We start from the raw sequence: 22245 nt of genomic DNA, 5'->3' as shown, positions 1-22245 counted from the left end.
CACGCCCCCTTGTGGACCCGGGAAGAGAATACATTCCCTCAATGCTTCATTAGAAGGTAGGGCCTTTGAGAGGTGAACTGCCCAGTGTGTTCTCCTTGCCTGCTGCCTAGACAGAACCAATTTATCAAGACAGGGGAATTGCAATTTAATCCATGCACATTGGGTTGGCAGTGCCCCACTAGTGGAGACGGTGCCAGAGTCAGCCCCTAGACCAAGAGAACTAGGCGGTCACTTGGGCCAGCTGCTGCACCCGTCACTGGAGCGGGGTACCAAACCGTGAGCAGGTAGCCACAAGACCATCCCAGACGAGTCCCCAGACCTGTAACCACCCAATGGGTTCACCTTGCCCACTGCCTAGACAGAACTGATTTATCGAGACAGGAGAATTGCAGTGGAGAAAGAGTAATTCACGCAGAGCTGACTGTGTGGGAGACTGCAGTTTTATTACTCAAATCAGTCTCCCTGAGCATTCGGGAATCAGGGTTTGTGGTTGTTGTTGTTTTGAGATGGAGTTTCACTCTCGTTGCCCAGGCTGGAGTGCAGTGGCACCAACTTGGCTCACGGCAACCTCTGCCTCCCAGGTTCAAGCAATTCTTGTGCCTCAGCCTCCTGAGTAGCTGGGATTACAGGATGCACCACCACACCCGGCTAAGTTTGTATTTTTAGTAGAGATGAGGTTTCTCCATGTTGATCAGGCTGCTCTCAAACTCCCGACCTCAGGTGATCTGCCCACCTCAGCCTCCCAAAGTGTTGGGATTACAGGAGTGAGCCACTGCACCTGCCTCGTTTATCATTTGTGTTGGGAATGTTTCAAATCTTCTCTTCTAGCTATTTGGAAACATACAATACATTGTTGTAAACTACAGTCACCCTTCTGTGCTGTTGAACACTTGAACTTATTCTTTCTCTCTGCTTTTGTGCCCATTAACTAACCCGCCCCTTCCAGCCTTTAATAACTCACTCTCTCTTTACCTTCATGAGATCCACTGTTTTAGCTCCCACATATGAGTGAGAACATGAGGTTGTAAATAAAGTTTTATTCAAACACCACCACACCTACTTGTTTACATATCAGCAATGGCTGCTTTCATGATACAACAGCAGAGTGGGGTAACCTCAGCAGAGATCCTACCACCCACAAAGCTGGAAATGTTACTCTCTGGTCCTTTTGTTTTCTGCTCTCTGGTGTAGGAATTTGCAGGTCTGGGCTGTTTTTTTTTTTTTTTTTTTTTTTTTTTTTTTTTTTTTTTGAGATGGAGTCTTACTCTGTTGCCCAGGCTGGAGTGCAATGGCGCCATCTCGACTCACTGCAACCTCTGCCTCCTGGGTTCAAGCGATTTTCCTGCCTCACCCTCCCGAGTAGCTGGGATTGCAGGCGCCCACCACTACACCCGGCTAATTTTGTGTTTTTAGTAGAGATGGGATTTCACCATGTTGGCCAGGCTGGTCTTGAACTCTGACCTCAGATGATCCACCCGCCTCAGCCTCCTGAAGTGCTGGGATTATAGGCGTGAGCCACCAAGCCCAGCCTCCTGGCCATTTTCTCTTTTGCTTGTTGTGCTTCCTGGAGATGTTCAATAATTCTTACATTCTTTGCTGGATAGCTGATCAATAATTATTATTCCCTTGAATTGTTCTAGGAGGAAATGTGGGGTAGAAAGAGTATGGCGGGGTTCTGGGGCATGAATAATCCATAAATAAGACAGATTTCTTTTTAAGATGAGAAACTTAATTTTATTGATATGAACGAGAAGCAAGGGACACAGAGTCACCCACATCTCCACGTTTTCGATAACCTCAGCCGGCACCTCCCCCCTCCTTTGGTGGCCTGTGCTGTGTTCTTGCTACAATTTCAGTACCACATATTCGTGAGACCCTGGGGGCTCCAGGGTGGTGTCAGCAGCTGCCTCAGACAGGGCGTTGGTGCTTAGCTCAGCATAGGTCACTCCTTGGGGGTCTGCGGTCTTTGGGGAAAATAGATGAATACGGACAGGCATTTAGCACTGAGTGGTCAATATGGCAGCCACTAGCCACCCATGGCTATTGACATTTAAATTAATTACAGTTAAATTTAAAATCCAGGTCCTCGGTCACGCCAGATGCATTTCTTTTTCTTTTCTGTTTTTATTATTTATTTATTTTATTTATTTTTGAGTTGGAGTCTAGCTCTGTCACCCAGGCTGGAGTGCAGTGGCGTGATCTCGGCTCACTGCAACCTCTGCCTCCTGGGTTCAGGCGATTCTCCTGCCTCAACCTCCCGAGTAGCTGGGATTACAGGCACCCGTCACCTCTCCCGGCTAATTACTGTATTTTTAGTAGAGACGAGGTTTCACCATGTTGGCCAGGCTGGTCTTGAACACCTGACATCTGGTAATCTGCCCGCCTCGGCCTCCCAAAGTGCTGGGATTACAGGCATGAGCCACTGCATGCCCAGCCTCTTTTCTATTTTTAAAACCTTTATGTTTGTGACATCAGCAGATCCGCATAAGCCTTTTAAATGGAGATTTTGGTTCCCATTATGGGAGTTTTGTGACTTGTCTAAGATCACACGGGTAATAAACAGTGGACATTTCTGTGTGGGCTTAACCAGCAGACAGACACTACCAGCCCGGTGTGGTAAGGGAGGGACTCATAGGTAGAGACAGGGTTTCACCACGTTGGTCAGGCTGGTCTCGAACTTCTGTCATGGTGAAGGACTCCCAAGCTGGAGGACTCACCGAGAGATATACCCTTTCCATCTTGAATAAATCTGCATCTGAGTGAGAGAGAGAAAAAAATCAGTTCTCAGCTGCAGATGTCAGAACTTAGTCTTTTCTTTTTTTTTCTTTTTTTTTTTTTTTTGAGACGGAGTTTCACTCTTGTTGCCCAGGCTGTAGTGCAATGGCGCGATCTTGGCTCACTGCAACCTCTGCCTCCTGCGTTCAAGTGATTCTTCTGCCTCAGCCTCCCGAGTAGCTGGGATTACAAGCATGCGCCACCATGCCCAGCTAATTTTGTATTTTCAGTAGAGATGGGGTTTCTCCATGTTGGCCACGCTGGTCTTGAACTCCCAACCTCACGTGATCCACCCACCTCAGCCTCCCAAAGTGTTGGAGTTACAGACGTGAGCCACCGCGCCCGGCCAGAACTTAGTCTTTCTGTCTAGTTATCCCCTTGACTTCCCCTATCCCTTACCAGCAGCCTCTCGTTCTGGAAGTTTGGAATGACTGGTTCTAAGCGAGAGAAACACGTGAAAGGATGGGCTGTGAAGATTGTGGGGAGAGGGTGAGGGCTATGGAGGGGACAGGAGGTCACAGAATGGGCAGGAGTAGGGGCTTAGGGCGCCAATCCTGGATGTGCCAGTGGGTTCCCTGGAGAATGACATGGGAATTGGGTGGAGCATAAGCTATGCCAAGCATGTACCTCTTGGTGGATTCTTCAGGTGATGAACCTACAAAAAATGCAGGAGGAATTTACCTACTGAGAAAATGCTTCACCCTCCCTCTCTCCCTTTGCGTTCTCTGAGCTCACCGTTCTGGCTGCATCTGTAGATGACAATGACTACGAGGAAGAGGAGAAGGATGGAGATGCAGCTGAAGATGCTGACAAAGATGGCTCTGGTGTCTAGAGAGGAAGAGCAGGTCAGGGAATCAGCCTGGCTCCTGAAATGCACTGAGAGGGTGAGCAGAAAAGCTAAGAGGAGCCAGACAGCCTGGCTTCCAAGCCTGGATCTCCCACCTCAGAGCTGGAACTTCCTATCGCTTTGGGGAATTTTCTTAATCTTCTCCAAGCTTCTGTTTCCTCATCTGTAAAGTGAGGATAGCAGCAGTGGCTACTTTATTGGATGGTGGGTCAGTACCTATAGAGAAGGCTGGGACAGGCCGGGCGCAGTGGCTCACAGCTGTAATCCCAGCACTGTGGGAGGCCAAGGTGGGTGGATCACAAGGTCAGGAGTTCGAGACCAGCCTGGCCAGCACAGTGAAACCCCGTCTCTACTAAAAATATAAAAATTAGCCAGGCGTGGTGGCACGTGCCTGTAGTCCCAGCTACTCAGGAGGCCAAGGCAGGAGAATTACTCGAACCTGGGAGGCAGAGGTTGCAGTGAGCTGAGACCATGCCATTGCACTCCAGCCTTGGTGACAGTGAGACTCCGGGAAAAAAAAAAAAAAAAGGAACAGTGTTTGGTGCATAGAAAATTCCAAGTGAATGTTTGGTGCATAGCCATGATATTGATCATTTATTGTGAGCCAGCTCTGTGCCAGGTGCTTCAAATATATATATTATATATATGTGTGTGTATATAACATATATATATATAATTTTTTTTTGACACTGAGTCTCGCTCTGTCACCCAGGTTGGCGTGTGCAGTGGTGCGATCTCGGCTCACCGCAACCTCCGCCTCCCAAGTTCAAGCAATTCTCCTGACTCAGCCTCCCGAGTAGCTGGAATTACAGGCGTACACCACCACGCCCAGCTAATTTTTGTATTTTTAGTGGAGATGGGGTTTCACTATGTTGGGCAGGCTGGTCTCAAACTTGTGACTTCAAGTGAGCCGCCCACCTTGGCCTCCCAAAGTTCTGGGATTACAGGTGAGCCAGCGCGCCTGTCTGTAATGAACATTTCAACCAATAGACTTTGAGTAAAGCAGATGACCCATTGTCATGTGACTGGGCCTCATCCAATCAGTTGAAGGCTTTAAGAGAAAAGACCGAGGTCCCCCAAGGAGGGAGGAATTCTGCCTCCAGACTAAGCTGCAAGATCAAGTCTCCCCCGGATCTCCTGCCTGCCTGCCTATCCTGCAGATTTTAGGCTGGCCAGCCTCCCACAATCACGTGAACCAATTCATTGAAACAAATCTCTCTCTGTGTATATACATGTATATGTTCTATTGGTTCTGCTTTTCTGGAAAACCCTGGCTAACAGACATGATCTCAGCTCTTCAAATACATTTCTTTCTTTTTCTTTTCTTTCTTTTCTTTTTTTTTTTTAAAGAGACAGAGTCATCGCTTCTCGGCCTCTTGGTTAAGAGCTTAAGTGTAGTATCTGTTCTTACCAGTTTGATGAAGAGACAGAGTCTCACTCTGTCGTCCAGGCTGAAGTGCAGTGACACAGCCAAACCCAAATTCCTGGGCTTAAGCCGTCCTCCTCACTCAGCCTCCAGGGTAGCTGAGAGTTCAGACCACCGTGCCCAGCCAACTTCAAACACACTTCAGTGAGCTTGTTGATGCCAGGTAATGAACAGCAGTGACATGGGCACAGAAGGTATGGGAAAGGGTGAGGTTCTCTGAAGAACACATGATTCCCTTGGACACCAGAACGACAAGGGATCAGCTGGGAGAACTCAGGGAGGATTCCTAACAAGAATGGGGTTAGACCAGGGTGGAAAAGAAAGACTAATGGCCTGGCATGGTGGCTCAGGCCTGTAATCCCAGCACTTTGGGAGGCCAAGGTGGATGGATCACTTGAGGTCTGGAGTTTGACACCAGCCTGGCCAACATGGTGAAACCCTGTCTCTACTAGAAATACAAAAAAACAGCTGGGCATGCTGGCTCGCACCTGTAATCCCAGCTACTCGGGAGGCCAAGGCAGGAGAATCGCTTGAACCCGGGAGGCAGAGGTTGCAGTGAGCCAAGGTCATGCCACTGCATCATGCACTTGACTGAGCAAGACTCCAGTTCTAAATAAATAAATAAATAAATAAGAATGACCAAATCTAGGCCAGGCACGGTGGCTCACACTTGTAATCCCAGCACTTTGGGAGGCCGAGGCAGGCAGATCATGAGGTCGGGAGTTTGAGACCAGCTTGACCAGCAAGACAGTGAAAGCCCATCTCTACTAAAAATACAAAAATTAGTTGAGTGTGGTGGCGGGCACCTGTAATCCCAGATATTTGGGAGGCTGAAGCAGGAGAATGGCTTGAACCCAGGAGGCGGAGGTTGCGGTGAGCTGAGATTGCACCACTTCCAGGCTGGGCAACAGAGCTTGACTCTGTCTCAAAAAAAAAAAAGAAGAACCAAAACTAAAAATCATCCCTCTCAGTAGGTGGATCACCTGAGGTCAGGAGTTTGAGACCAGCCTGACCAATATGGTGAAACCTCAACTTTACTAAAAATACAAAAATTAGCCAGGCGTGATAGCGTGCACCTGTAGTCCCAGCTACTCAGGAGGCTGGGGCAGGAGAATCACTTGAACCCAGGAGGCGGAAGTTGCCATGAGCCGAGATTGAGCCACTGCACTCCAGCCTGGGCGACAGAGCGAGACTTTGTCTCAAAAAACAAATGAGTCCTTGAGCAATATTGCCACGTAAGTCTACATCGTAGCATGTTAAAATTCTTAGAACAACCCTGCAAGGTAGCACCATTATTCCTATCCCACTGGTGAAGAGCATGTGTTCCCGTGTAACTCCCGGGATTACGACAAGGGTTCCATCCAAAGCTCACAGTGTTGAGGGAGAGCGAGCCTGTTACTAAGACTGGGTGAAAGAGTCCCTGCAATTCCCCTGTTTTTTTTTTTTTTTTTTTTCTTGGCACTTGAGATTCAGGAAACACACGTCATGAGACTTTAAGGAGTCAGTAGCAGAAACATGATTGAATACAAAAAGGTGAGCAACTTTAGAAGTGAAGCCGCAGAGCGGGGCCTCACCAAGACCCTGGCTGTCTTTGTTAGTGCGCTTCGAGGCTGAGAATGCTTCCTGGATGTGCGGATCTGTGGCCACATGGCAGAGCCGCGTCTGAGCTGCTTCACGCGCCTGGTCCTCTGCACCCACAGTTTCCCATCCAGACCCTCCCCCTACCGCGTTCTCTCACTGTGCTTGCGTCGGCATTTCTACATACCTATGCAGGGAGAAGTACCTACCTGATTTATCTGCCTCACTCATCTGTCCATCATCTGTCTGGGTATCTATTATCTGTCTACCTAGCCATCTTTATCTGTGTCTCTACCTACTTACCTATCATCTGTGCAATCTATCTTATCACATCTAATTATCTATCTATCTGTGTATATCTCTCCACCTAATTACCTATCATCTATGTAATTTATTCTAATGATTGCTTATCTACCTACCTACCTATCATCTAACAAATCTATCATCTATCTAATGTATCTATCAATCATATCTATTATCTATCATCTATCATCTGTAGGTATTGAATATTCACCTACTTACCTATCATCTAATCTATCATATCTAGTTATCTATCTTCTATCTATCTATCTATTTTTTCTATCTTACAACTCTTATCACCTATCTAGGTATCTATGTATCTACCTACCTATCTCTATCTACCTACTTACCTATCATCTGTCTACCTAATCTATCATCTAATGTATCTATCAATTGTATCTAATTATCTAATTGATCATCTATCTTACCTATATCTAGTTATCATCTATCTAATCTATCATCTGTATCTATCTACCTACTTACCGATCATCTATCTAATCTATCATATCTAGTTATCTGTCTACCTACTTGCCTATTACCTATTTATCTAATCTATCATATCTAGTTATGTATCTACCTATCATCTATCATCTATCTATCTAATCGATTGTATCTAGTTATCCACCTACTTGCCTCTCATCTATTTATCTAATCTATCATATCTATCTACCTACCATCTATCTAATATCTATCTAATGTATCATATCTAGTTATCTACCTACTTACCTATCATCTGTCTGTCATATCTGATTATCTGTCTCCCTCCCTCCCTGAAATAAGGCTGTTTCTGAGCTGACCATCAGCGAGCAGCAGGAGGAGTGGAGAGTTTGTAACAGCACACACTTGGGTTCTAGTACTGAGTCTCCCACCTCCCGACTTTCTAAATGTTCCCTTCCCTTTCTGGAATACGTTATTCTTTGGTTAAATATAAGGAGGAGGCAGAGAGCTAATAATACCTAACTTGAGGAGTTAGGTAATGATGAAAAATCCTGGCTTTCAAGCACTCAGTCTAGAAACTGACTCACTGTGTAGGATAATGGGATTGTAGGTATAATGATGATTTTTCACCCAATATTCCACCCACACACATCTCTCTCTGTAACAGATTCTGTCAGTGTTCCTCAACCCATGTTCCCCAGATCCCTTTACCATTTTTATGCATTCTAGATCGAGGCTTCTTTCCCTTTCCAAAGTGAACGTCTCTTCTTTGAGCCAGAGAGGACTCAAAATGCCTTGGAATGTATATTCCCGGCCGAACTGCCACTGCCTGCTGTTTGCAGGGGAATAGGAAGACCCCAGCTCCCCAGCCTCCGGTCTTTGACCTTCTCTGTCTCCACTGCTTTTCTGCAGGATTGAGCCAAATATACCATCTGAGGGACATGAATATCCCACCCGTGTTTAATCTCCTTTCCTCCCAGGCCTTCTTCCCCACTGCCCTAAAATGTCACTTTCACACTAATGCTAAGAGCCTGCTTCCGGTGGAGTTGGATCCGAAAACCCCTCAAGGGCAACAATTCTTTTTTATTTTGTTGAGACAGCGTCTTGCTCTGTCGCCCAGGCTGGAGTGCAGTGGTGCAATCTCGGCTCACTACAACCTCCACCTCCCGGGTTCGAGCGATTCTCCTGCCTCAGCCTCCCAAGGAGCTGGGATTACATGCACCTGCCAGCATGCCCTGCTAATTTTTTATATTTTTAGTAGAGACAAGGTTTCACCATGTTGGCCATGCTGGTCTCAAACTCTTGAGCTCAAGTGATCTGCCCACCTTGGCCTCCCAAAGTGCTAGGATTACAGGCATGAACCACTGCACCCAGCAAAAAGCAAAAGTTCTGTCAGTGCATCTCCAAGGAGTTACAAATCCAGGGCAGGCACAGCTGCTCCTGGATCCTCGGGTTCCCCAGATGGAAGCAGAGAAACAGCAGCCTTGCCTTGTCCCTTCAATTCTCTCTTTTTTTCTAGCCTACAGTATCTTTCAAGCAGCACTTTGCTCGAAATGAGAAGTACATTATGGTAAAATTCTCGTCTTCATATGACACCATAATGAGCTGAACTGGGTAGACCCCAAGATGTCCACATATCCTGGCCAGATTTCACATCACTATTTACAAATTGCCAGAATAAATTATAAATTGCTACATTGCTGGAATCAAACTGAGCAACAGGATACAGCCAGACTGGGGCATAAATGAAGCCACAGGCACCAGAAAGAAAGCCGGGTCTTGTGTGATAAAATTCATCTTTATTCTCTCTCTCTTTTTTTTTTTTGGATACAGAGTCTTGCTCTGTTGCCCGGGCTAGAGTGCAATGGTGTAATCTCGGCTCACTGCAACCTCCACCTCCCAGGTTCAAGTGATTCTCCTGCCTCAGCCTCCTGAGTAGCTGGGATTACAGGCGCCCACCACAACGTCCAGGTAACTTTTTGTATTTTTAGTAGAGACAGGGTTTCACCATGTTAGCCAGGCTGGTCTTGAACTTCTGACCTCAGGTGATCTGCCCATCTTGGCCTCCCAAAGTGCTGGGGTTACAGGCATGAGCCACTGCACCTGGCTTAAATTCATCTTCATTCTCTACATAGCAGTTGAATATAGGGTCCTTTTCTGGTGTGTTTGAGGCATATAAATACAGGATGGAGACATTATACCTGTGCTTAAAGATATTTTATTTTTATTTTATTATTGAAACAAGGTCTCACCCTGTCACCCAGGCTGGAGTGCAGTGGTGCAATCACAGCTCACTGAAAGCCTCAAACTCCTGGGCTCAAATGATCTTCCTGCCTCAGCCTCCCAAGCAGCTGGGACTACAGGCCCACACCAGCATGCCTTGCTAATTTTTGTATTTTTTGTACAGATGGGGTCTTACCAGGTTGCCCAGGCTGGTCTTGAACCCCTGGGCTCAAGTGATCCTCCTGCCTCATCTTCCCACAGTCTTGGGATTACAGACATGAGCCACTGTGCCCGGCCGAGATCCTTTGTTCTGTTTAGAATTGTGATGATACAAATTTGAACTCAAAAACTACATTTAAAGAAATTATGTAATACCCACTGGGATGGCTATAATTTAAAAGAAAGAAAAGGAAGTGTTGACAAGGATGTGGAGATATTGGAACCCACATATATTACTGGAAGGAATGAATATAACATGATACAGCCACAATGGAAAATGATTTGGCAGTTCCTCAAAAAGTTGAACATAATAGTCACCATATGTCCTAGCAATTCCACTTCTAGGTACATACCCAAGATAATTTAAAGCGGGGAGGCAAACAGATACTCCTACCAGTGTTCAAGCACCATTACTCACTGTAGCCAAGAGGTACAGACAACACAAATGTCCATCAAAAGAAGAATGGGGCCGGGCGTGGTGGTGCACGCCTGTAATCCCAGCACTTTGGGAGGCTGAGGCGGGTGGATCACCTGAGGTCAGGAGTTCAAGACCAGCCTGGCCAACACAGTGAAACCCCATCTCTACTAAAAATACAAAAATTAGCCAGGTGTGGTGGCGCGCGCCTGTACTTCCAGCTACTCAGGAGGCTGAGGCAGGAGAATAGCTTGAATCTGGGAGGCAGAGGTTGCAGTGAGCCGAGATTGTGCCACTGCACTGCAGCCTGAGCCACAGAGCAAGACTTCATCTCAAAAAAGAAAAAAAAAAGGAATGAATAAGCAAATTTGGACTGTGGTCTATCCATACAATGAGATGCTTTTCACCATGACAAGAAATGAAACAGTGATACATGCTACACTGCAGATAAACTTTGAAAACATGCTATGTTGTCACTCATAAGTGGATATTGAACAATGAGAACACAGAGAACACATGGACACAGGGAGGGGAACATCACACACTGGGGCCTGTTGGGGGGTGGGGGGATTAGGGGAGGGATAGCAGAGGGTTAGGGGATTGGGGAGGGATAACATTAGGAGAAATACCTAATGTAGGTGACGAGGGGATGGAGGCAGCAAACCACCATGGCATGTGTATACCTATGTAACAATCTTGCACAATCTGCACATGTACCCCAGAACTTAAAGTCTAATTTAAAAAAAAAGGAAAAAAGAAAAGAAAACATCATGGTAAAGCGAAAGGAGCTAGTCAGAAAGAATCATATAGTGAATGAATCCACTTACACAAAATGTCTGGAATAGATGAAACCATAGACACGAAGAAGCATATTAATGGTTGGCAGGGTCTGGTGGGAGAGTGGGAAATGGGGAGTGACTGCTTCTCAACGGGTACAGGATTTCATTTTAGGGTGATGAGGATGTTCTGGAATTATGTAGTGGTGATGGTTATACTACCTCGTGAATATCCAAATGCTAGTGAATTGTACACTTTACAAGGGTGAATTTTTGGAACGTGAATTATATATCCATAAAAAAGGAAAGAAAACAAAAGATACAAGAGCTCAAAATAAAAAAGCTTCTCTTTCTCCTCCCTCTTACACCTCACTAGATCTCCCTCCTTATTCCTGATACTTCTATGTTCCTCTCTTCTGTTAGACTTCATGTCTTTCTTAGAAAATGTGCCTGGCATGAATTGTGTTCATAGTGCTAGGGTAGTAGTCACTTTCCAAACCTACTATCATGGAAAAAAAACGTTTCAAATAGTTATCTTGCAAGAACACTTTGGAGGATACCTTTTTAAAACCCAATTATACCAGCACAGACTGCTAACATCAACCTTCAGCAACTTTGGCTCTTTGGCGTGGTTACAGGAAGATTATGACTTGCTGAAAGGAAGGATGATTAAGCATCTAGATGGCAATTTATATTCTGCATTTGGCCCTTAAAGTCTGGATGAGCTCCTGTTTCAGCTGAATACTGTCAAAATCTTTAACTTTGAAAAAAATTTTTTTTTTAGAGACAGTCTCACTCTGTTGCCCAGGCTGGAGTGCAGTGGTGCCATCTCAGCTCACTGCAACCTCCACCTCCCAGATTCAAGCAATTCTCCTGCCTCAGCCTCCTGAGTAGCTGGGATTACAGGTGTGACTAAATTTTGAATTTTTAGTAGAGATGGGTTTCACCATGTTGACCAGGCTGGTCTCAAACTCCTGACCTCAAGTGATCCACCCGCCTTGGCCTCCAAAAGTGCTGGGATTACATGCGTGAGCCACTGTGCCTGGCCCAAAAGCTCTAATTTTTATGAGAACCTGAAGCTTGAGGATGCTGGCAGGTACTGGAGTGCAGTGGTGAACTCTCAGCTCATTGCAACCTCCAGCTCCTGGGTTCAAGGGATTCTGCTGACTCACCCTCTTGTGTAGCTGGGATTACAAGTGCCTGCCACCACGTTCAGCTAATTTTTTGTATTTTTAGTGAAGACAGGGTTTCACTGTGTTGGCCAGGCTGGTCTCGAACTCTTGATCTTGTGATCCGCCTGCCTCAGCCTCCCAAAGTGCTGGGATTGCGGGCATGAGCCACCACGCGTGGCTAGTCAATTGTTAATGAATAAGCAACATCAGGAAAATGAATTTAATATTCACCTATTTTTGAGAATTTTAGAATTATAACAAACTCTTGATTACACAAATTCCCTAAGTACCTACTCTTAGTAGGTCCTGGTCCTACTCCCCAAAGAAGTCACACAAAAATTCATCCCCATTATTCCCCAAGCCCCACCCTAGCTTTTCATCACGTAATATGGCAGATGATGCACTCTGTGCTGTTTTACACACCAGCTTCTTCAGAACCTGGAAGCACTTTAGAAGTTACCTCCCCCGACCCCCCAAAACACAGCAGTTTCCCCAATAACATTGAGAAAGTGGACATTAAAGTTCTTCTTGTAGGCCAGGTGCAGTGGCTTGCGCCCGTAATCCCAACACTTTGAGAGGCTGAGGTGGGGGAATTGGTTGAGGTCAGGAGTTTCATACCAGCCTGGCCAACATGGCAAAACCCCATCTCTACTTAAAAAAAAAAAAAAGTCCAGGTGCAGTGGCTCACGCCTGTAAGTCCAGCCTTCAGGAGGATTCCCAAATCACCAGAGGTTGGGATTCGAGACCACCCTGAGCAACGTGGAGAAACCCCATCTCTATTAAAAATACAAAATTAGCCAGGCACGGTGGTGCATGCCTGTAATCCCAGCTACCTGGGAGGCTGAGGCAGGAAAATCGCTTGAACCCGGGAGGCAGAAGTTGTGGTGAGCCGAGATCACACCATTGCACTCCAGCCTGGGCAACAAGAATGAAACTCCATCTCAAAAAAAAAAAAAGGCCGGGCGCGGTGGCTCAAGCCTGTAATCCCAGCACTTTGGGAGGCCGAGGCGGGTGGATCACGAGGTCGAGAGATCAAGACCATCCTGGTCAACATTGTGAAACCCCGTCTCTACTAATACAAAAAAATTAGCTGGGCACGGTGGCGCGTGCCTGTAATCCCAGCTACTCAGGAGGCTGAGGCAGGAGAATTGCCTGAACCCAGGAGGCGGAGGTTGCGGTGAGCCGAGATCGCGCCATTGCACTCCAGCCTGGGTAACAAGAGCGAGACTCCGTCTCAAAAAAAAAAAAAAAAAAAAAAAAAAAAAAAAATGAGCTGGGTATGGTGGTGGGTGCCTGTAATCCCAGCTACCTGGGAGGCTGAGGCAGGAGAATTGCTTGAACCCAGAACACAGGAGGTGGAGATTGTAGTGAGCTGAGATTGTGCCACTTCACTCCAGCCTGGGTGACAGAGCAAGGCTCTGTCTCAAAAAATAAAGTAAAAATAAAGCCCTCCTGTGCACTTTAAGGAAAGGCGATCCCCTGTATTATGAAGCAGATCTAATTGGGAAAAACATCTCCTTTCTAATTATCTTACCTGTTTTCATTGAGGGAGCTTCAAGTTCATCGTGTTTATCTGGAAAACAGAAGAGAAGATAAGGAATTAGGCTAATTATATGGGAACATTGTGGGCAGGAGTCCTCACGTCCTACTTACTGACTTCCTGTCCTGTTTGGGAAGCAGAAAAGAGAATGGCTTCTCCATTCCTAGATGCTCCCTGGGTCCTCAGACCGGGGACAGAATCTCAGATTACTCTTCCTAATACTCCTGGAGTTTGATAGGTGTTTTGCTTTGTTTTGTTTTTTGTTTTTTGTTTTTGAGATGGAGTTTTGCTCTTGTTGCCCAAGCTGGAGTGCAATGGTCCGATCTCGGCTCACTGCAACTCCGCCTCCCAGGTTCAATCAGTTCTCTTGCCTCAGCCTCCCGACTAGCTGGGATTACAGGTATGTGCCACCAAGCCTGGCTAACTTTGTATTTTTTAAGTAGAGAGAGTGCAATGGCACGATCTCAGCTCACTGCAACCTCCACCTCCCAGGTTCAAGCGATTCTCCTGCCTCAGCCTCCTGAATAGCTGGGACTACAGGCATGTGCCACTACACCTGGCTAATTTTTTGTATTTTTAGTAGAGGTGGAGTTTCACCATGTTGGCCAGGATGCTCTCGATCTCCTGACCTCATGATCCACCTACCTTGGCCTCCCAAAGTGCTGGAATTACAGGCATGAGCCACCACACCCAGCCCTGTACCCCCATTTTCTATTAACTGACCGTATTCTACACCACTCTCCAGCATCCACATGATTGGGACCCTCTCAGAATCCCTGATGAGAATCTTGCCCCACATTCCGTTCCCATTTCCACATTTAAGATGTCGCATCTTTTTGTCTCCCGAGTTCCTTCTTCCCCAGTCACATCCCCCAACAGAAAAAAAAAAGAAAAACTCGCATCAGGCAGGCCTCGGTGAGTCAAATCTGTAATCCCAGCACTTTGGGAGGCCAAGGCAGGAGGATCACCTGAGCTCAGGAGTTCAAGACCAGCCTCGGCAACATAGAGAGATCCTGTCTCAACAAATAATTTAAAAATTAGCCATGCATGGTGGTGCTTGCCTGGCAGCTACTTGGGAGGCTGACGCAGGAGGACTGCTTGAGCCTGGGAGGTTGAGGCTGCAGTGAGTTGTGTTCATGCCACTGCACCCCAGCCTGGGTGACAGAGCAAAAAACAAAAGCAGCTGGGCGCAGTGGGTCACTCCTGTAATTCCAGCAATTTGGGAGGCTGAGGCAGGCAAATCGGGTGAAGTCAGGAGTTCAAAATCAGCCTGGCTAACATGGCGAAACCCTACTAAAATACAAAAATTAGCCGGGCATGGTGGCACACCCCTGTAGTGCCAGCTACGCGGGAGGCTGAGGTAGAAGTGCTTGAACCCAGGAGGTGGAGGTTTCAGTAAGCTGAGATTGTGTCACCCGACTCCAGCTTGGGAGACAGAGCAAGACAACCTCTCAAAAAAAAAAAAAAATGGTTTGGCGAGGTGGCTCACACTTGTGAATCCAGCCCTTTGGGAGGCTGTGGCGAGTCGATCACCTGAGTCAAGAGTTTGAGATCAGCCTCACCAGTATGGTGAAACCTCATCTCTGTTGAAAATACAAAAATTAGCCGGGTGTGGTGGACATCTGTAATCCCGGCTACTCAGGAGGCTGAGGTAGGAGAATGGCTTGAATGCAGGAGGCAGAGGTTGCAGTGAGCCGACTGCACTCCAGGCTGGGCGACGGAGCGAGACTCCATCTCAAAAAAAAAAAGGCAAGCAAAACCGAAGACGTGTGCATCAAGAGCGCATCTGAGGCTGCCCTTCTCACCTGTGACCACCAGCTGCAAGTGCTCACTGCTTTCTGACCACTCATGGGAGACTGCTGTCCTGTAGGCACAAAAGTACCTGCCAGCATCCTCAGGCTTCAAGTCCGTGAGGGGGAATTCAGCTTCGTTTCCCGCCGAGCTGTGTTCGCGCTGGTACGCAGAGTCGTTCACCTTGCGCAGCGTGAATGTCACGTTCTGGGAATGAGCCCGACACTTCAGGGTCACGTTGCCCTCGGCTTCAGCCACCGAGCTGGGCCAGGCGTGGAGGGAGGGCTTGGACAGTTTCTCTGGAAAGAATTCAGAGTTAATTCGAGTCTGCATGTTGATGACCTGGAATTCAGAGGATTAAAGGAAAAGGTCATGATATGTGGGATGCAGGAATAAAGTTTAAGTGGGAGAAAACTCACCATTCTCTTTGTTCTCTTCATAGCCCAGACACAGCCCTGGAAGAGAAATGGCAATGAGAGAAAATTACGTGCTTGTCTTCGAGTACAAATCCAGCAGAGAAAGCATGACCAGCTCGTTAAAGGTCTGATATATATATAATAATACATGTATTTTATAAATATAAATACATATATATGCAGATATACATATACATAAATACGTATATGTAAATTATATATTTATATATTATGTAATACATATATTAAATGTAGACTTATATTTCACATATTATATATTTTTATATATCTATATACTTTATTACATATTTATTTTAAAAATATACTTTAATATATATTATGTATTTTTTCATATTTAGATATGAATATATACATAATATATATGGGGTGACATCTGCCAAAAAATATATATATTGTTTTTATTTATATATATATATATATATATTTTTTTTTGAGACGGAGTTTCTCTCTTGTTACCCAGGCTGGAGTGCAGTGGTGCGATCTCGGCTCACCACAACCTCCGTCTCCTGGGTTCAGGCAATTCTCCTGCCTCAGCTAGACTACAGGCACGCACCACCATACCCAGCTAATTTTTTGTATTTTTAGTAGAGACGGGGTTTCACCATGTTGACCAGGATGGTCTCGATCTCTTGACCTCGTGATCCACCTGCCTCGGCCTCCCAAAGTGCTGGGATTACAGGCGTGGGCCACCACGCCCGGCCTATTATACATATATATTTTAGCAGATGTCTCCCCAGACTTACCTTTAATTTTTGTTCCATTGTTTGTCATTCCAAAGCTATGGTATGTACAAAATTCCAGCAACCGCTTTTTTTTTTTTGAGATGGAGTCTTACTCTGTTGCCCAGGCTGGAGTGCTCACTGCAACCTCCACCTCCTGGGTTCAAGCAATTCTCCTGCCTCAGATTCCTGAGTAACTGGGACTACAAGCACCCACCACCATGCCCAGCTAATTTTGGTGTTTTTAATAGAGACGGGGTTTCACCATTTTGGCCAGTCTGGTCTGGAACTCCTGATCTCCTGATCCCTCGGCCTCCCAAAGTGCTGGGTTACAGGCGTGAGCCACCGTGCCCGGCTTTCTCTCTCTCTCTCTTTTTTTTTTTTAAAGATGTAGTCTTGCTCTGTCACCCAGACTGGAGTGCAATGGCAGGATCTCAGCTCACTGCAACCTCTGCCTCCCAGGTTCAAGCACTTCTCCTGCCTCAGTGTCCCGAGGAGTTGGGATTACGGGTGCCCGCTACCATGCCCGGCTAATTTTTGCATTTTTAGTAGAGACTGGATTTCGCCATGTTGCCCAAGCTGGTCTCAAACTCTTGAGCTCAAGTGATCCTCCAGTCTCAGCCTCCCAAAGGGCTGGGATGATGGACGTGAGCCACTGTGCCGGGCCTGATTGTAGTTTTCAGCCTTGCCACTTAAATAATGCAAAGGTTATTTTACCGAGGAGTGAGAGGGGCAGGTTTTCTCCCTTGACTCCGATGGAGAGATCTGCTCCCGCTTCCCCGTGTCTTCTGGTACCAAATGCTCCCCTCGCTTTATCTTTGGTTTCCACCTACATTATCCCCTCCTTGTTCTGTTCTCCGCTCTCTATACTCCCCACTGGGAAGGGAGCGTCATAAACTTGTGTGGAAAATGGGACATCGGTCATGGGGTTTGTTTCAGGGTGAAGTTAGGTAGAATTTCTCCAGAGCCATGAGAGTGTCTCAGGACGTGGGTTCCTTGTTGACACAGGTGTGGATACAGATCGTGTCCCCCGCCACCACCAAGCTTCACCCAAAGGAATGAGGCTGAGGCCTCATGATGGATCCAGGCTGTGCTGGCAGCGAGACTGGCTGGGATGGGCAGGTAGGAAGCAACCTCTGCGTGAGCAGAGCATCCCAGGACTCAGGCTTTCTTTTGAGACCCTCCCTAAATCCCGCTTTAGACTCATGTCATCTCATCTCTGCTATCCGCCAATCATCTGTTCAAACAGTGATTCCTGTATTCTTTTTCTTCTTGAAACAGGGTCTCACTCTGTGGCCCAGGCTGGAGTGCAGGGGTGTAATCACAGCCCACTTCAGCCTTGACTTCCTGGGCTCAAGTGATCCTCCCACCTCAGCCTCCCAAATAACTGGGACTACAGGCACGTGCCACCACACCCAGCTAATTTTTAAATTTTTTGGTAGAGATGAGGACTCACTATGTTGCTCAGGCTGGTCTCGGACACTGGAGCTCAAGCAATTCTCCCACCTTGGCATCCCGACATGCTGGGATTGCAGGTGTGAGCTACCTGCACTCAGTCCAATTCCCATATTATTATTATTATTATTATTATTATTATTATTATTATTATTTTGAAATGGAGTCTCCCTTGTCACCCAGGCTGGAGTGCAGTGACCCAATCTCAGCTCACTGCTACCTCTGCCTCCTGGGTTCAAGCGATTGTCCTAGCCTCAGCCTCCTGAGTAGCTGGGATTACAGGGGCGTGCCACCAAACCGAATTGATTTTTGTATTTTTAGTAGAGGTGGGGTTTCACCATGTTGGCCAGGCTGGTCTCAAACTCCTAACCTCAAAAGGTCTGCCCCCCTCGACCTCCCAAAGTCCTGAGATTACAGGCGTGAGCCACTGCACCCAGCTGATTTGCATTTCTTGAAATGATAAGTTCAAGCTGTAACTCTCAGGACCTGTGACTATGACCTTATTTGGAAATGGCATTATCTGGTCTTTGCAGATGTAATTAGTTAAGCTAAGATGAAGTCATACTGGAGTAGGCTGGGTATCTAATCCAATAAAAACTTATAAGAAGAGAATAAGGAGACAGAGACACGAAGAAGGAAGATAGCCATGCAAAGACAGAGGCAGAGGCCAGGCTGCGATCACTGGGTTTTGGGAGGCCGAGACAGGAGAATCGTTTGAGCCCAGGAGTTGGAGACTAGCCTGGGCAATACAGCAAGACCCCATCTCTAAAAAAGAAATGATTTTAATTAGCCCAGCATGGCGGTGTGCACCTGTAGTTCTAGCTGCCCAGAAGGCTGCGGGGAGGATCGCTTGAGCCCAGGAGGTCGAGGCTGCAGTGAGCTATGGTGGCACCACTGCACTCCAGCCTGGGTGACAGAGTGAGACCCTGTCTCAAAAAAAAAAAAAAAAGCTAATCTAAGGTGCAAATGTGAGAGGAGAGGAGCATTACCCCACAGGGAAGGGCTGCACCCAGAAAAGGGGGAAGGAACTGAGGCAGTGAAGCTTGTTGATGTCTACCACACCCCTCCATGCATCCGGGAGGAACTGGGGCCTTAGGGAGGTGGAGCTCTGCTGGGTCAAGCCTAGAGCTCCTATGTAGTGAAGCCAAGATTGTAACCCAGATCTTCCTTCTGACAGTCTAAGCTCTGTCTGAATAATCAGGTTCAATCTGAGGAAGGTTAAAATCAGCCTAAGAATAGAGCTGGTCAGAAAATTGTCTTCTTGGGGCCGGGTGTGGTGGCTCATGCCTGTAATCCCACCACTTTGGGAGGCAGAGGCAGGTGGATCACCTGAGGTCAGGGGTTCGACACCAGCCTGACCAACATGGTGAAACCTGTCTCTACTTAAAATACAAAAATTAGGCCGGGCACAGTGGCTCAAACCTGTAATCCCAACACTTTGGGATGCCGAGACAGGCAGATCACCTGAGGTCAGGAGTTCAAGACCAGCCTGGCCAACGTGGAGAAACCCTGTCTCTAATAAAAAACACAAAATTAGCTGGGCATGGTGGCGGATGCCTATAATCGCATCTACTCAGGAGGCTGAGACAGGAGAATTGCCTGAACCCAGGAAGCGGAGGTTGCGGTGAGCTGAGATTGCACCATTGCACTCCAGCCTGGGCAACAAGAGCGAAACTCCGTCTCAAAAAAAAAAAAAATTCGCCGAGCGTGGTGGAAGGCACGTGTAATCCCAGTTATTTGGGAAGATGAGGCGGGGCTTGTAGCCCGCAGCCCAGCCCCACCCACCGCAGGTGTGCAAGCATGGAGTTATTACTTCCACACACCACCTTGAGCCTGGGAGACAGAGGTTGCAGTGAGCCAAGATCACACCATTGCACTACAGCCTGGATGACAGAGTGAGGTACTGTGTCAAAAAAAAAAAAAAAAGAGAGAGAGAGAGAGAAAATTGACTTTCTGCCCATAGCCTTGCACCCTGTAGATCCTTAAGCCCGGGCCTCCTCTATGCCAAGGAAGGATGCATTGCAGTACTGCGGTGTTCAGCAGAGACAGACTGGGAGATCCTGCCCGAGCTCCGCATCGCCCAGCGGAGGAAGCAGAGGCTGCCCCCGTGTCTCTGCAGCGTGGCCTCCTCGTCGCCTCCATGTGGGCAGCAGAACTCACGCAGGCAGTGCTCACAGCCCAGCCCCACCCGCCGCAGGTGTGCAGGCGTGGAAGTCATTCCTTCCACACACCGCCTTTCCACCTGGACTTCCCCCCGCGCCCCCGTCCAAGCCCACGTGTCTTGGAGACTCACCGAGGCAAAGCAGGGAGAGGAATTCTGTGGTCATAGTGACCCTTCTGCCAGAACCAATACCCCGCGTCTGGCTTTACCCTTCGGAGGTGGAGCGGGACTGGGGTGGCCGTGGCTCCCTCGCCACTGCTTCGTCCCCAGGCTGTGCAGGGGGAGAGGCTTCGTCCTGACGCTCTGGTTCTTCGCCCCAGTTTCCTTCTCACAACCGACTTAGGAAACAACAAACCGTCGATGACAACATCTTCCCCATGAGTCCTGTGTGTGTGGCCCCACCCGCCTGAGCTGAGTCCTGCCTTATCTGAAGTCCTGCCAAGACTTTTCTGTAAATGTAGTTTTTATTTTACAACATTAATACCTATAGCTTTCTGTGTACCCACTAGGCAGCTCCCCACAATGGTAATTTTTTTTTTTTTTTGAGGCAGAGTCTCACTGCGTCACCCAGGCTGGAGTGCAGTGGCACAATCTCAGCTCATTGCAACCTCTGCCTCCCAGGTTCAAGGATTCTCCTGCCTCAGACTCCTAAGTAGCTGGGATTACAAGCATGCACCACCACACCTAGCTAATTTTTTGTATTTTTAGTAGAAACAGGGTTTCATCATATGGGCCAGGCTGGTCTTGAACTCCTGGCCTCAAGTGATCCACCCGCCTCAACCTCCCAAAGTGCTGGGATTACAGGTCTGAGCCACTGCGCCCAGGCTAGAATGTGGTCTTAAACCAAGAGAGAGGTAGCAGGGAGAGTAAGACAGGGAAGGACAGGGAGCCAACACCCTGTCTAAGGAGAAGATGCTGAAGTCTGTGAAGTGGACAATGAGGGCTTGATTCCTTTAAGCCTGTTGAGGACTGTATGTGCCACCTAATGTAATCCCCTGCCACAGAGATGGAGGGCGGGGACGTGTATGTGCCAAATTTCACTCCCCCACTGGGTGAGGGTTTCCCTGAGACATGTTGACTTCCTGCAATTGGAACCTATTTTCTTCTTTAGACAGTCTTGCTCTGTTGCCCAGGCTGGAGTGCATCGGTGCAATCTTGGCTCACTGCTACCTCTGCCTCCTGGGTTCAAGAGATTCTCCTGCATCAGCCTCCTGAGTAGCAGGGATTACAGGCATGTGCCACTATGCCTGGCTAATTTTTTGCTTTTTTCTTTTTTTGAGATGGAGTCTTCCTCTGTCACCCCGGTTGGAGTTTAGTGGTGTGATCTGGGCTCACTGCAACCTCTGCCTCCCGGGTTCAAGTGATTCTCCTGTGTCAGCCTCCCGAGTAGCTGGGACGACAAGTGCCTGCCACCATGCCTAACTAAATTTTTTTGTTCTTTTTAGTAGAAACGAGGTTTTGCCATGTTGCCCAGGCTGGTCTCAAACTCCTGACCTCAGGTGATCTACCTGCCTCGGCCTCCCAATGTGCTGGGATTACAGGCCTGAGCCACCGCGACTGGTGTATGGTATATTTTCAATACCAGGAGCAAGATTACATCTCAAAAAAAAAGGAAAGAAAAGAACCCAGCCAGGCTCAGTGACTGTAATCCCAGCACTTGGGAAGGCTGAGGCAGATGGATCACCTCAAGTCAGGTGTTTGAGACCACCCTGGCCAACATGGGAAAACCCCATCTCTACTAAAAATTATGCTGGGCGCAGTGGCTCACAACTGTAATCCCAAAACTTTAGGAGGCCAAGGTGGGCGGATCACGAGGTCAGAAGTTCAAGACCAGCCTGACCAACATGGTGAAACCCCGTCTCTACTAAAAATACAAAAATTAACTGGGCATGGTGGCACATGCCTGTAATCCCAGCTACTCAGGAGGCTGAGCCAGGAGAATCACTTGAACCTGGAAGGCAGAGGCTGCAGTA

The 22245-nt window shown here is 47.5% G+C and overlaps 1 protein-coding gene across 7 annotated transcripts; it reads right to left on the bottom strand.

Moving 5' to 3' along the window:
• Window positions 1–1707: 1707 nt before the first annotated feature.
• Window positions 1708–20760, bottom strand: VSTM1 (V-set and transmembrane domain containing 1). Of its 7 annotated transcripts, XR_010344208.1 has the most exons (10): window positions 20405–20760; window positions 15920–15955; window positions 15515–15799; window positions 13704–13742; window positions 10851–10953; window positions 3511–3603; window positions 3403–3430; window positions 3175–3212; window positions 2718–2755; window positions 1708–1964 (listed from the first exon to the last, which is right to left on the bottom strand). XR_010344208.1 is itself a non-coding variant. In XM_064380879.1 (9 exons), exons 1-9 carry the CDS (start codon window positions 20436–20438, stop codon window positions 1845–1847), a joined length of 711 nt encoding a protein of 236 aa, XP_064236949.1. In that variant the 5' UTR covers window positions 20439–20760; the 3' UTR covers window positions 1708–1844. The 7 variants fall into 7 exon arrangements, 6 of the variants coding, with proteins under 6 accessions (XP_064236949.1, XP_064236951.1, XP_064236953.1 ...); XM_064380879.1 differs by lacking the exon at window positions 10851–10953; XM_064380881.1 differs by lacking the exons at window positions 10851–10953; window positions 15920–15955; window positions 20405–20760 and having other exon boundaries at window positions 15592–15682.
• Window positions 20761–22245: the final 1485 nt, after the last annotated feature.

Source organism: Aotus nancymaae, unplaced genomic scaffold (genome assembly GCF_030222135.1).
Source record: "Aotus nancymaae isolate 86718 unplaced genomic scaffold, 86718_ANA_hifiasm-v0.15.2.pri h1tg000028l, whole genome shotgun sequence".
In the NCBI taxonomy this organism is placed as follows: Eukaryota; Metazoa; Chordata; class Mammalia; order Primates; family Aotidae; genus Aotus; species Aotus nancymaae.
This window is presented reverse-complemented; position numbering and strand designations above follow the sequence as displayed.

Coding starts and splice junctions, on each gene's coding strand:
- VSTM1 (XM_064380879.1), bottom strand. CDS start 20,438: ATGACCACAGAATTCCTCTCCCTGCTTTGCCTCG. Junction 2,756..3,174: donor TCCAGAACGAGAGGCTGCTG/GTAAGGGATAGG, acceptor TCTCTCACTCAG/ATGCAGATTTATTCAAGATG. Junction 1,965..2,717: donor TGGAAAGGGTATATCTCTCG/GTGAGTCCTCCA, acceptor TTTTCCCCAAAG/ACCGCAGACCCCCAAGGAGT.